The 14,604-nt window shown below is 45.3% G+C and overlaps 1 protein-coding gene across 8 annotated transcripts in view; it reads left to right on the top strand.

Moving 5' to 3' along the window:
* The window catches only part of PRR5L (proline rich 5 like), a 55,405-nt gene extending 46,070 nt beyond the window's left edge, over nucleotides 1–9,335 (top strand). For all 8 annotated transcript variants that reach the window (XM_064425012.1, XM_064425011.1, XM_064425010.1 and 5 more), the window contains 3 exons: nucleotides 955–1,095; nucleotides 2,706–2,832; nucleotides 6,458–9,335. In XM_064425012.1, coding sequence (XP_064281082.1) covers nucleotides 955–1,095; nucleotides 2,706–2,832; nucleotides 6,458–6,789 — 600 coding nt within the window. In that variant the 3' untranslated portion in view covers nucleotides 6,790–9,335. The remainder of the gene's footprint in view (nucleotides 1–954; nucleotides 1,096–2,705; nucleotides 2,833–6,457) is intronic.
* Nucleotides 9,336–14,604: the final 5,269 nt, after the last annotated feature.

The following is a 14,604-nucleotide window of genomic DNA, read 5'->3' as shown; positions in this document are numbered from 1 at the left end:
CTGCTGTTAATTTCTTCTAGCTAAATATTTGCTATGTTATGAGTGCTAAATATTTGCTATGAGTGTGTTATAGAGATCATAAAATGATTCCCAAGCAGACCATGGGGCAGAGATTAACATACTGAGAAGAACAAAGCAAACTTTTCAGGCTGGAAAGTGCTAGGCAGCGCTGGGAGGAAAATTTCTGCTACTGAGTTGCAGTGGGGCAAGAGAAAGTCATGCAGATATTAAACATAGCAGAGGGGAAGGTGGTAACACCAGAATGCCAAATGGAGTCAGACTGTGTTTAAAAATGCTGAGATATATCATCTGTTAAGCCTGCTCACTTGTGTTGTTGATGTAAAATAGGAATGCCTTGCAGAGGATATTAAAGCTGTTGCTTTTTAAAATTGTTTTTGGTTCAAGCAGTCTTGCTAGCTTTCCGCCAGCCTAAATCCTAAATCTGTAATGGACTAACTTGTAGATTTTTGTCATATCAGCAAGGTCTAAAATGCAGATGTTGAGCAAAAAGAGGGTACAGTATAGGTCAGAAGTGGGTCTAGTTAAGAAATACTCTGAAACAACTTCATTCCCTACCAAACCTTCTCTGCTTTTTCAGCTCCAAGTGCCAGAAGCACAAGCTACATCCAGCCTGGGCTTTTTTGTGAACAAATTGGATGGCATGTGGGTTTTATGAATACATACATAGTCATTTGGTGAGCTACAGGCCCATTTCTGGCTTCACTCCAAACCTAGTGGTGCCACAGATGAGGCGATGCCCACTTCAGAATTTGTGTGAGACTGAGAGGGAAGAAATTAAAGAGCAGAATAAATCCTCAACATGAATGACAGGAGTGTGTTCTGCCACAGCAGCAATGGGCAGAATAAACTCTCCTGTCTGTGTGCCCATGTGTTGGTATGATGCTTACAGATCCCTTTATCTACACTTGGATTTTGCCTTCTTTGTTTTTTTAGGGTCAGGAGTTGACTATCCGTCAGATTGCTCTTCTTGGCTTCAGAGACTTGGTTTTGCTAAAAGTAAAGTTGGAAGAAATCCTTCCCCTGGTCCAGACAAAAGTTCCAGCTTCCATTGTCCAGATGCTGTTAATTCTGCAGGTGGGGAACCTCTGCTCTTCTTCCTCTGACTCACTTGGGTATCCTGACCTCGTTGAAATCATACAAACACTGGAGGAAAAGTGGGGAGAGTAGAGGGTGTGATGAAGGGGGTGTGATATGTGCTTATTTAGAAGTGGTCAGTATTAAAATGTGAGTTGAATTTGGGTGCCCTGAGCTTTCCTGGGAGCAGGTAAAGATGTTGCCTTCAAAGAGCTGGGTTTAGGGGGCTTTTTGTACTTCTCCCCATCTTTTTTTTCACACAGATTTCATCTTCTAGCTTGTCTGAATTCCTCTTTGTGCCCTAATTTTCCTGATTTCTCAGCTTTGCAAGGACAGGGCAAGTGTCCATCACAGAAGATAATGGAATTTGGATGGACTGTGGCTCTGGCTGCTTGACACTAGGACCCTGGTTGGCTGGGATGCTGAGTAGTGCCTTTCGGCTGCAGGCAAAATGAGAGGCCATCTTTCAAAGGTCTCTCCCAAGAGATGTAGAGCATCTGTAGTAGCTATCCTCTTTGTCCAGGTCTCAACAGAATACTTTCCAAGCATGCCAACTACAGTGGTTTTATTTTTTTCTCATATTGCCCAGCCTGACAGTTCTGAAAAATGCCATCTTACATGTTTGAATTGATAGAATCATAGAATGGTTTGGGTTTGAGGGGATCCTAAAGATCATCTAGTTCCAGCCTCCCTGCCATGGGCAGGGACACATTTCACTGGACCGGGCTGTTTAGAGCTCAATCCAGCCTTCCTCTGAGCCACGTGCAGGACCTTCCATTTGGCCCTGTTGATTATCACGAGGTTTGCACAGGCCCATATCTCGAGCCTTTCAAAGTCCCTCTGGGTGGCATCCCTTTCCTCCAACACGCCACACAGCCCAGTGACTTTTATTTCTTCTCCAGCATAATAGTGTCTGAGAATTAAACTTTATGAAGCACAACCAAATTTGCAAAGTGGCTAAGCTGGTAGTTCTGTATGAACTCTCACTGTTCTGATGTTCCAGTGACCCTGACTGGAATAGCTGGTGATACTAAAGTGCTACCTCAATTTCCCTGGATGTTTTTTAATACAAGAATTTTGAGAGCAAAGAGGACTTCAAAGCAGCACATGTGAGGAAAAAAGCTTATTGAGGCTTTGCAGGAAGTTAAGTCTGAACGGTTTCTGAAATTGCTGTTAAATTGGTTGGTGTTATCTACCATCTTCACAGCTGTAAGCTGAACCACAGAGGGTGCTTTGCCTGCAGTCCTGCCTAGGGAAAGAGCAGTGCTTTTGCCCAAGGCGTGTTAAGGCTTTTCTGCAAAGAGGTGTTTTCTGGTAGAAGCACCCTGGCACAATTACATTGCTGCAGTACTCTGTGCACATCCTCGGTGTGAGCACACCTCGTACCTTCCTGTCACTTGCTCAGAAAAAAGAACTGTCTGCTCCATGTCCGTAGGGTGTGGCTGTAACTTGAACAAGGAGATTGACCTGAAAGGCACCCAAACCTCCATCAGCTCCAAAAGCTTTACTGACACAGTTGGGATATTCCAGTACAGAGAGAATTGACAGACCCCAGGCTTTATTCCAAAATCTTGTAAGGGTTATGTTGACCTTTTTTGTTTGATTTTCAGAGTGTTCATGAGCCTACTGGCCCCACTGAGGGCTACCTACAGCTGGAAGAACTGGTCAAGCAGGTGGTATCACCATTCTTAGGCTTGTGTGAGGATCACAGCTCCTCTGGTAGCACCTGCTTGCTTGGTAAGACATGCACATTGTACTGAAGCTGTTATTGGGGTACACAGGTTGGGTAATGGGAGGCATTTGTGCTGGAAAAGGAAACTGCATGACTCGCATGAGAGACAGAAAACAAAGGCTAAAACACCCTTGAAAAGGCCCTGATTAATGTTTCTGGATACAAGTTTTTGTGACAGGCTTTTTCTTGTCCATGGCCTAGTGAACTATTAGTGCCCCATCACTGCACACAGACCCCCACAAAGTCTCCCCTCTCTCTGGACATGGGCTGCATTTTAAAACCCTTTTGTCCATGCCTGGTGTACTGCTTTCACCACAGTGAGAGACTGTACCTGGTCCTTTGTTGCCTGCTTCAGCTGCTGCATCAATCAACTTTTGCCAACAGCAGAACTGTTGCATATTAATTCTGAGAGATGACAGGGATTTTGCATAAAGTCTTCCTTCCATCCAAGGATTCTGTTAAAAAAAAACAAACCCAAATTAAAATTCTGTGTTTAAGGTATGGATAAACATGTCTAGGTGAGAGAATGGGCACCTCACTTAAGGAAGAGCATGCTTATTCTGGGAAACTTCTTCACGTGATGCAGGAGCTCTGCTTACACATGTGGCCAGCCAGAAGAGATTGGCTAGCTAATGGGCATAGTGTTACTGATTTGATAGTCAAGAAGATTTAAATAGAGCAAGTGAAGAAAGCTCCGGTTTCCCTCTGTTTTTGCTAGCTTTAGCCTTTGCTTTAATGCAAAATTGTAGTGAGCTGGAGACCCACAACCTGCCTTGTACTACACTTACAGCATATGGGCAAAGATGGGCTTGTGGTAGAAGAACTTACTGGAACTCAGACAATCTGTGCCTGTAATAAACCCATAGCATTGCTTTAGGAAAACTGTGGCTTAGGATTTTTGTTCTTGTGGTTGCTGGGCAATCAGATATCTTCTGTGCAAGTGAACATGGTTGTACAGTTCAGCATGGATTTACAGATCTGATCCTAGGGCTCAATCCAGATCTGATCCTAGGGCTCAATCTAGACCAAAATCCCCTGTAAAAGTTGGACTTTGACAAATGTGATTGCTTTGCTGTTTATGGACAGCTGTATGCTGCTGAGATGGTTTAAAAGGTAGCTGCCTGACCTGTGCTGAAGTTTCTAGCCATCCTGGATTTCTGCCAGCTCAATGAGGCATTTGTGCCATTAAAAAAAAAAAAAAAAAACCTACACAAGCTGGCCTTGTAAAGCTTATATGCCTTAAAATAATTGAACTTACTTTGATTTTAGCTCTCATTTATTTGTGTATATTTCCAAAGTGGCCTTTTACCCTTGCTCCACCCTGTGCTGAGCATGAGGAAAGAAGGAATTTGTGTTTGCAGTACAAGACAGGGACTGCAAACCAGCACTTTTCTACAAATAATAATGGTATTTTCACAGGGCTGCTATGGAGGTGGCTTCTATTCCTTAACTTTCACTTGTGATCAGACTTCTTTCTCTTCCCTCTCCCTCTTTCAGTCACCTTTTTGCTTTCTCAGAACCAGTTTCTTCTCTCACTGGGCAGCCTGTAATGATGGTGAAGCCCAGTAGGTTCCCCATAGTAATTTTTGGGAGGGGATGCCGTTGGGCTTGGGGTGTGCTTGCATTCTACACAGCTGCTCTGGAGACCAGACTGCCCTCTGGGCTGGAGCCTTCAGGGTAAATGAGTGTTGGGAAATGTAGCTGAGGCTGTCTGCTCCCAGCTGTGAGTATACATAAGGCTTCAGCCTGCAAGGCTGCTGTATCTTAAGCTGATTTCAAGCAGAGAGGGGTGAAAAGGACAGGACCCCTCAGAGAGAGGAACTGAAGATGGCAGCATTCGCACCTGCTCTCTTAGCACCCTTTTGCTTTGCCTGTGTAAATTAGCCAAAACCTGTGTGGTAAGGATGGAGTATGCCAAGGGGATCCAGCTGGCTAAGAAACAGGGTTTATATTGGGGATAGGAGAACAGATAGAACAGCCACACATCACTGCTGATCTGAGGTTGCTTGCAAAAAGTCCCAGACAAACTCCTCCCGGTTTATATTCCTGGTCATAAGGCACCAAAAATAAAAACAAAATTTCTAGTTAAGCTATGCAGAACAACTCCCTTAAGAGACTGTCTTTTGTGGCCAAGAAAGTAAAGGGGGAAAAGTAAAGCAATAAATGCATGTTCAGAGTTTAGGCTAATTTCACCTAATTTTTTTCTCAAAAGAGTCATATCCTAATGCCCTTTAACACTACAGCTTGCTGTGGCTTGAGCTGCAGATGAAACCTAAAGAGTGTATTTGCTGTAACCAGTCTCAGAAATTATTTGTGCATACTCTTAAGTGTGAATGAACCATTTTGTATTGGTGTATTACTGGCAGTAGCAGTGTGAAGTGTCGGCTCACCTGTTCCTCCCTGCAACAAATAGTTTGGTTTCTGCTTCTCTTCCTGATACAAGCTTACAAAACTCTTATAACCTTCAGTGACGAGTGCTTTGCTTTGCATTTTGTTACTCTTATCTTCTGCAGTCTCAGTTGGAAGCCTTTTATGTGGTTTAAAGGCTTCTGACTTTACTGAAGTATAGGGTCTCATTTCATAAAGTTTGTGAGACACAAAGAGTCACAGGGAGTGGCTCCATCAGCTGCTGCAGGGACAGACCCACGGGAGGTGTCCAAAATCACATGGAACATTGCAGGGGGGTGGAAACCAGCAGGTGAACAGTAACAGTGTCTGATTCAACCTGCTGGGGTGGGATTACAGTGAGCCAAGGCAAAACTCTGACCCCTGCCTTCCTTCAAGCTTTCAGTGTCAGAATTGGCATGTGCTTCATGGCGCTGGGGACTGCGCCTTGGGTTTGTGCTTTAGACCTGGCAATTTTCCTCCTTAATGTTTTGCTGAGCAGATTGTACAGCCCACACCCACCCATTCTGTGTCACTGCCTTTCTTCCTCAGCACAATACTGCCTTTCCCTTGTGCCCCTTTTCCCCAGGCTGTTGTGGACTGTTCCTGCGCACTCTTAGGAGTTTTCTGTGTCCAGCCTCCAAACCAGATGTGTTGCAAAGTGGATGAAATGTTCTTTTTCTGGCATGATCTTTAAAAAATAATGCCAACAGAATGGTCTGTTCCTAGGCAGATGTAGAGACAGTGCAATGTAAGCACCAGGCATTTCACATTGACAACAGCTAATGGCACTTTCTGAGAGAAGTTCTTCAGAGACGGGGATGGCAATTGAAATCCCCAGTGAATGTGTTTTTTAGAGACTTGTGCCACTGTAGTGTCACTTATTTTAGTGAACCTGCATGTGAGAGTACCTACTTGGTCTTTACCCCTTGATAAAAGAGAAGACTCTCAGGATGCTAAAGAGTCCCTTGGCTGCACTGGTGACATTTTGGCTCACTTCTCTCGCAGGCAGCAGCCCCTGCAGCAGGATGGGAGGTCTCTCTGCTCTGGGGCAGAGGCAGGTCTCCTTTCCCAACACCTAGCAGTATGAACTAGTGAGCTCCTGACTGCTTTCCACCGGTAGTGAAGTGGGGCACTCTGCAGCTGCACACTGGATTCTCTCTGTTCCCCGAGGCCAGCCCAGCAGTGTGACCAGCGCTCCGTTTGTGTGCTGTTGACCATTCCTGCTTCCTCTTTCTCTTCCAGAGAGACGGTACTCCAGATCCTGCCCGAAGGCCCTGACCCCGCTGACAGAGCAGGAGGGCGAGGCTTACCTGGAGAAATGTGGGAGCGTCCGTCGGCACACAGTGGCCAACGCGCACTCGGATATCCAGCTCCTGGCCATGGCCTCCATGATGCACACGGGCATGGTGGTGGAGGAATCGGACACTTCTGACCAATGCCTGCTGCTGCAGCCCAGCTGCTTTGGCCACAGGCAGTGCTCCAGCGAGCCCAGCATCGCCGACGGCCCCGAGGGAGCCGTGCCTGCAGCCGCTAGGCAGGAGCCCGCCCAGCTGAACTGCACCTCTGTCAGCTAGGAGGAGCCTGCCTGAGCAGTGGAGAACTGTATGCACCAAGCTGGACAAAGTGGTGTGTCATCCCTGCTGGGAAAAAAGGAGAAAAATAGGAGTTTTGCTCATGTCATTGAAATGGGCTCGAGGGTTCATGTGGCTGAGGATGCTATCTACATAGGTTCTTTTACCAGTCTGGGATCATTGTTGGTGGAGGTACCAGGCTGCTCCCAAATGACCACTGAGGGCTGCAAAGGTTTTGCTGTTGAACAGCACAGTCTGCCTTCTGTAAGCTTTCTCTCTCTATTATTATAAACTTTTTGGCATCAGGTTTCCTTCTTTTTCTTTGGTATGATACAAATTGAGTTCTTTCTGCTTTTCTCCATCTTTCCCAATTGTGCTTCTTCCTTGTTCTTTGCCCCTGCAGTGGAGGCAAAGTGTTTTTTTGCTTCTGGTGCTTCATAGTGAATGCTGAGCACTTCATTTCTCTTTTAAAGTTGAACTCAGGGATGGAGCCATTTGCATCCTGCAGAAAGATCTGCTGAGGTGGCTTGTGAGAGGAGGAGATCCTTCATATTGCTTCCCATGGGCATAGGTGAAAATTCCAAATCAGAATTGATCAGACGTACTTTTTTCCCAGGCCCAAAGAGAATCGAGTGTATGAGGAGTGTGAGCTGAGTACTTCATATGTACTTTATTTGGTTCCAGTCATATCTTGGGGGTTCTCGTATAAATTGGGTGCAAAGGATGGCTGGGGTGTATAAATTGGATGGAAATATACTGAGCATCCTGACACTGAGCATCAATTTGCTCTCAAAATGTCAGTGTTGATAGGACTATGATGAAAGAGAAAATCAAATGGATAGGAGATGCTGCACTTGTGTGAGAGATGTAAAGGTGCTTCTCAGCACTGGGCCATTGTGACTCCAGACCAGGAGGTGATGATCAGTATTTCATCCTGGCCCTACCCTGGTACTTTTAGCACTCATGGATTTCACAAGACTGAGGATACTCAGCAGGGTGTGCAAAGGAGTCCTGGCTCAGTGTATTCATGAAGTGCTCCTGACCTCCAGTGGTATCTGACTCAGTGCAGTATTGCTTTTAAGATAAAGTGAGGGCTCTTTGCAGTCTTTGGTTTTGTTTTTATTGTGAAGATTAGGAGTGGGTCCAGGTGTCTGTGTCAGGCACTGCAGCCTGCAGTGTCTGCTTTGTAGCATCGCTTGGTGCTCCAGTGCTGCTTCTGTGGGGACAGAGCCAGTCTGAGCTGTCCCTGGGGTACTATGCTGATGTCTTGTAAGCAGATTTGCAAGTGTTATTATAGGCTTAGAGGTGAGCTGCAGTGCTGCCTTAAATGTCAAATCCCATTAAAAATATGGACACAACACAACTACCACTTGAATCTACTCCAAGTGGTACTTGGTAAATAAGTGTATCTTGACAAGGAAGCAGAAGGTTAGGACGAGCCTTTGGGATGTTTTTTGCATGCTATGACATTAACTGCAGAATTTTCTCTGCTTCTGTTGGGCATTAAACATCTCCTCCTCTGCTGGCTTCACTGGAGTACAGCTCTGACCTGCCAGGATTTGGCATTAGTAGCACATGCAGCAAAAGGAGAGCTGGATGGCAACAAAGCATCAGAAATACCAGCTATGAGCACAAGCCGTGCTGCCTTGATGAGTGAGGGTGTTGCTTTGTCTGCTGTGGTTTGCAGTGTTGAGACAGATACTTGGAAGAACTTCCTTTTCCCTCCTGTCACCGGAGCTCTTGGCCCTTGGGGAAAGGCCGAGCGTTTGGATCACCAACTGTGCTTTCCATGTCAGGAGAAGAGGTTCAGTTGTGCTGGCTGCCTCCTCCTCCTCAGAGCCCCCACAGTCCCGCAGAGGCCAGGAAGATATGCCTTTAAGCAGCATTCACTTCAGGTGGATTGTAGGATAAATTGCTCTCTTGTTCATAAATTGGTCTGATCAGGCCAACTTACTGCCATGTGCCCCAGGGCAGCCATGGATTGTGGTGGAGCTTCAGAATTTCTGTGATGGCAGCCACACCATGCTGGTCTCACCTTGGCACAGTCCCTCCAGCATGGGGCAGATGATGGTGTGCTGCTCACAGTTAATTTCTTTGGCCCCTTTCCGTGATTTAAAGTCTTCTCTTACTCACGCCGAGGTGTGTGGGAAGTGGTCACACTGCAGCATTTCAGTCGACTCTTATGAATGCTTTTCTTCTTTCTGTTTCTCCTGTAACCCATTTGCCTTCTGTAAACACCCGAACCATTTTGATTACAGAGCAGCACCCTCTTTTATGGTGAAAACTAGAACGATGTATTTATTTCCTGACATGTTCTTGGATCATCTCTAGGGCTAATAGGGAATTAGTCCTGGTTTTAACTTGAATTTCTTTTATTTTTCACATATGTATGATTTTAACTATTTTGGTTTTGTATCTGTTACTTTGCAAAAATTTGCACCAAGCCCTCTGAATCATGCACTTGTCTCATTGTTTTGTTTTTTACAGAGGATTAAAGCTGGTGGCTTTACTTTGTGAACTGAAGTAAATACAACCTGTTCTCTAAACCACACCAAGTGTATGGTCATGACCACAACTTTTACAGTCATGTGAAATTGCACAAGCCTCTGCAAGTGCTTTTCTTTTACAGGCTGGGTGAACCCGAAGGTGGCTGGAAAGCTGTGCCATGGTGGCAGTGTGAGGCTGCCCTGGAAGGGCCCTGGGAACAGCTCTGAGCAGCAGTGCTGAGCAGCTGCTCTCTGCTGAGGAAGCTTCCAGTCCTCTGGAAGCAAAGACTCTGTCCCCATGCCAGAGCTGCAGCATGAGAAACACTTGCATTTTGGATACAGGGTTCTGGTTTGGGGTTGCACTGTGTTGCTGACCATGTCACATGGCTGTGACAGGGCCACAGGGTGGGTCTTTTCTACACTCGTGGTCACCAACTTGAGAAGACCTCCTGGAGGAGCTGTCAGAATGGGAAGAAGGAATTTCTCTCACCACCTTCTGAAGTCTGGTACCTTCTACTTCAATAATGACCTGGACTGAGTCCCTTCTCATCACAGTGAATCTATCTTCCTTTTTTACTGTGTCTCCTTCTTAAGGTAAGTGATTTATTCTGTGCCCATGCATTTCTGTCATAAACTTATTGATGGGGCTATGCTTAGTACCACTGGCCTTTTTCCTGATATTCCTCATAGCCAAGCACATGTTTTTATTGCAAGAAAGTAGAGCTGTTTCTGGTCCTAGCCATGTGGACAGCAACTTAGTTGATTTTTAAATTTTTTTATCCATCGGAGAACTTGCAGTATATCTTGCTGCTGGCACTGATGGCAGCGGGGTGAACACTGCATGGTTTGAGTTGCCTTTTCTTTTTAGGTCCAAATGGCAATGGGTTCACTTTTGGCACTTGACACTGAGTCAGCAGATGGAAAATATTTGGCTCTTAGAGGCAGTCTGTGTCCCCCAGAGAGGAGAAACTGCAGCTCTAGTGAGAGACAAATTGTGGTATTTATGGTGTGCTCAGTTATGCAAACTTCCTAATTTTGCTGTAGTCTCAGTGTAGGAAACCTTCCTGACTGGATTCCCTGTTCCTTCCCAGCCTGGCTCCTTCCCCATGCCAGCAGCAGGACTCCTGGGCCTGGCAGAGTGCATCTCCCTCACCCTGAAGGAATGGGGTGTGTTAGATAAAGCCACCAAATGGGTGTCTGAGCTCCTGGAAGAGGCCAGGCTGGCTGTGTTCCCTGGCTGCCCCTTCCCCACTTGGGACAGGTCTGCACAGAGCCAGCACCACTTCCCACTCAGGAAAGCAGGTGAGAAAGCAAGACCCACCCTGGCACGGATTCCCCACAGTGCCCAGGGAGTTTCCATGGGGTACCTGAGCTGGAAATTCAGCCCAGGGTCAACATTCTCTGTAGGAAAATCACTGCAAATTTTCCCGTTAATTAAAAGTGTGAAGAGCAGGGTATTTGGTATTTCCCTGAGCAAAGAGGAGGTAATTAGTCATCCTGTTCATATTTCAAATATGGAAGGTGGATCTGGCAGGATAAAAATAGGTTAAAGGGGATATTCTTGCTTGCCCACAGATTTGGAGAAGGCTTTCTCTTTCCCCTGCGATCCCAGCAGCTCCAGGTAAGGGCACCAATCATTCCAGCAAAGGTACAGCTCATTCTCATCAATGTGGTGCTCAAAATGGCATGCTTTAAATAACTTGCTGCCTTTTATATTCATTACTTGCATCTGAAGATACCTGGAGTACCCTTGTTAGTTATTTCCACCTAGGAGAGCAGGTGCTGTATCATTATTGTGCCAGTTCACATCTCTCCTATGTGTAAGTTCACCCCTTCCAGGGGGCTAATCCTGCCCCAGGCACTTCTTGTGAAAGCTGTCCTAAGTCCACAAGGAGTGGCAGCTCAGATGTTTGAGTATTTGGGTGCATTTCTCCAAATCAAGGGATGAAAAGAAATGACAACTCCAGTGCATAAGTAAGTGAACTGAAAATTGTCATTATTTATCAACAGTTGCTTGCTGTGCATGGCCAACACAGTCTTGGGGCCACAAATATGGGCTTGTGTGTAGGAGACTCACCTGTGTGGGAGAGAGCAGCAAAGAACAGATATATGCAGGTAAAGGAAATAGCTGACTAGATTAATCTTCACCTGAATGATTGGTATAACAGAAGGTAGAGGTTTAATTATAGTTTGATCATCAGACTTTGCAATGGGCGAAAGGAAAGCAAACTCCTTAAACAAAAAGACAATAGCTTGAAGGGTCCCACCTACCCCAAACTCCTGCTATAGCACAGAGCAGATTTTCTGTAGCTGTGAATTGCAAGAGTATTCAGAGAGTTGCTGTTTGAAGTGTCTCTCATTTGGCTTCAAAGCTAATTCCCTCTTATGCTCAGAGCTAGTTGATAATTCCTGTGGCATAATTATTATAGACTGTGCAGTTAACAACCTCTGTTATGTTGGAAAAGAGATAGAATGGAGTCAGAGAATCATTCTGACCTTGAAATTTATGAAGACAGCTGCATTGGCCCACACACAGGACTTTTCTGTGGTTGTTGAGTTTGGTTTCTTTGGGTTTTTTTGTTTTTTATCTTTTTAAAAACTTTTTTAACCTGAAAGAGTGTGTTCTATTAGAATTGCTTGGGCTTCTCAAAGACAGACCAGTTACAAGATGCTTAGTCTTCAAGTCAGTACTGCAACAGGACTGCCTAGAAAATGACAGAATTTATTTATATTAAATGTCAGTAAGGAACCACAGACTGTGCCACAAATCACCTGCCCTGCAGGCCTCAAACTGATTTACACCCATCACTGGTAAGCCAGCCCTCTTTTTCACTGGGGGTTTTTTAATCCTCTTCCCACAAAAGGCTTATTGACCAACATATCAATGGTTGTTAGAGTAGAAATTTGTTCACTCTTGTTCCCTGTGTATCTGTCTCGTGACTTCACTATGACAAGTGCTAAACCTGTCTTTCTTCAGGCACATCTCAGGCTGATGGATTGTGTATTTGCTGTGTGGTTGGATATAGGAGATGAGAGGGTGGGAGAAGCTGTTCTGCAGGAGAGAACTGACAGTATGTGTGAAAAGTGCCTCTTAAGTGATATATGCACCACATCTACAAAAAACCTCTGTTCTAATGTATTTTGTTTTGTGGGAATGGAGGGGAGTTCTGATGTGCATTTGGAATTTGAATCCCAGAGATTCAGAACCACTGTCCATTAGAAGTTTGAGTGAATGCAGAGGATTTCTTGTGATTTTCCTCCATCCTGTTGCTTTCTTCAGAAGAAGGAGTGAATGGTGATTACATGCTGAACATCGCTGCGTTTGGTAGTGCAGATGGAGCTCCTCTGAGCTCCTCCATTCAGCCTGTCACTGAATGTCATCAGTCCCTCTTCTGGCTCTTAAATGTTCAACACCTCTCTTCCCTGAGAGCCCTGCAGCAGACTGGAGAGATGCTGCCTGCTGGACCCACTGGTCCTGGTTAAATTCAGTGGCTCATCCTCAACAGCACTGTGGTAAGAAACCTTTCCTGTCCTACCACCCAGGAGCTGCTCTGGCAGTCACACTCCCACCCCCCTGAGCTGTGGGAAACCCAGAACTGAGCTGTAAGGAGACCTTTTCTCTGACTGTGAGTGTGGGGTGTGCAGCAACCCACAAAGGACACCCATGGGGTTACTGGAGCCACCCACTGTGAAGGAGCTTTGTTCCCAGCAGTGACAGTCTGGAGTGGTGGGAGTGTGACTGCCAGAGTGACTCCTGAATGGTGAGTCAGGAAAGTAATAAATAAATACAAATAAATAAAAACAAAACAGGAAAGTTTCCTTAACAACTTCAGGGAAAAGGAGCTGCCACTATCTAGTCATTCCCCTGTCAAAGTGTCCTGTAGTTGTTAAAAAAGTCCTGCTCTTTGAAGTCAAAGTAAATGCTGCAGTAAATGAGACCTGAGAGCATTTGTCATGAGTCTCTTCCTAGATTATTGAAATGTGTGAGCTGGTGTGAACAAGACACTCATGCTTGTCAGGCAAACAAACAAAAAAGCCCATTTTCAAAAGCTTATTTCTTTGCTTAATCTAATCAACTATTTGTCTGCATCAACATAGCTGTCCTCCTTTGCCTGGGGTTTACAGCGTGGAGAGGAAATTGTTCAAGATCTGGACCTCTCTCATTTATTTTCTTTTTTTCCTGATTAATTGTCATGGTGAACTGATTGACTCACAGAGCTGGTGATGCCTTCAGAGGGCAGCAGCAGCCTCTCTCCACTCCTCCTCTGGCTTGGCAGTGCTTACAAAGACTCAGCTCTATATGAAATAGAGTGAGGGTCCATTCAGCAGCAGCAATCCCCAGTTTGTAGGGTCTGTGGAGAGACCAGTGGAGCAGAACCAGGCCTTTGAGGGAGTGACTATTTACTTTGCCGATGTGTTCTTCCTACACTGTTTGTTTGGGATTGCCCTTTTTGGGGAAGCCTCCAATGGGCTTTTGAGAGTCTTAGGAAAGCAAATTCGTCCCTGTCTCCTACCCTCCATGCCGGCCCTCCCTCCCCCAGGCTCTGCCTGGGACAGTGGCACTCCTCACCTCTGTCCCTGCTGTGTGCACTGGGTGCTGTGGAGCCTCTGGCTCAGGTTCTACCTGGTGTTACTGCAGAAAATGTGGGTTTGGGAGGAGGAGGAGAGCAGAACCCATGGGCCAAGCCCTGAAAGTCTTTTTTGCAGTGAGGAGTCCAAAATTGAACACAGGATTAGAGATGCAGGTCAAAGGAACTATGAGTAAGTACAATTCCATGGGAGAAAGGGTAAAAGGGTGGGTAAGCCTTTCTCATTTTGGTAAGGACATGGGCTGGTGTTGGATGCACAGTTCTGCCTCAAAAACCTGGGGACAGTTGGACTGGAGTGGGGAAATTTGCATTAGAATTTATTTTTCTTATCTTTGTATAGATACATTATTATGTATTACACATGATCTGTAGCTTACATTTGTATATATTCAATACAGTACATCAATATAATACCACATTTAATAGTTTAAAACATGTATCTTTATATATATAATATCTTTTTTGTTTTTGTATTGAGTTTGTTATCTTTATAATTATTTTATTTATCTGAGACTATTACAACTGGACTGAGCATATACAGGAACCAGAAACAGGCAGAGGTTAAAATACAGCTCCTTTGCATTCACACCCTGGTTTCCACTGCTGTTTGAAAGCAGCCAAGAAACGCACTGTGGTTGTTTATCATTGTCCTGGGTGTTTGGTGGTCTGACCTCCCTTTTCCCAACAGCACTGATTTACCTTTCAGGATACTTATACTTCTACCCATATAAAGTCTAAATGCC

This window comes from Passer domesticus, chromosome 6 (assembly GCF_036417665.1).
Source record: "Passer domesticus isolate bPasDom1 chromosome 6, bPasDom1.hap1, whole genome shotgun sequence".
Taxonomy (NCBI): Eukaryota; Metazoa; Chordata; class Aves; order Passeriformes; family Passeridae; genus Passer; species Passer domesticus.
This window is presented reverse-complemented; position numbering and strand designations above follow the sequence as displayed.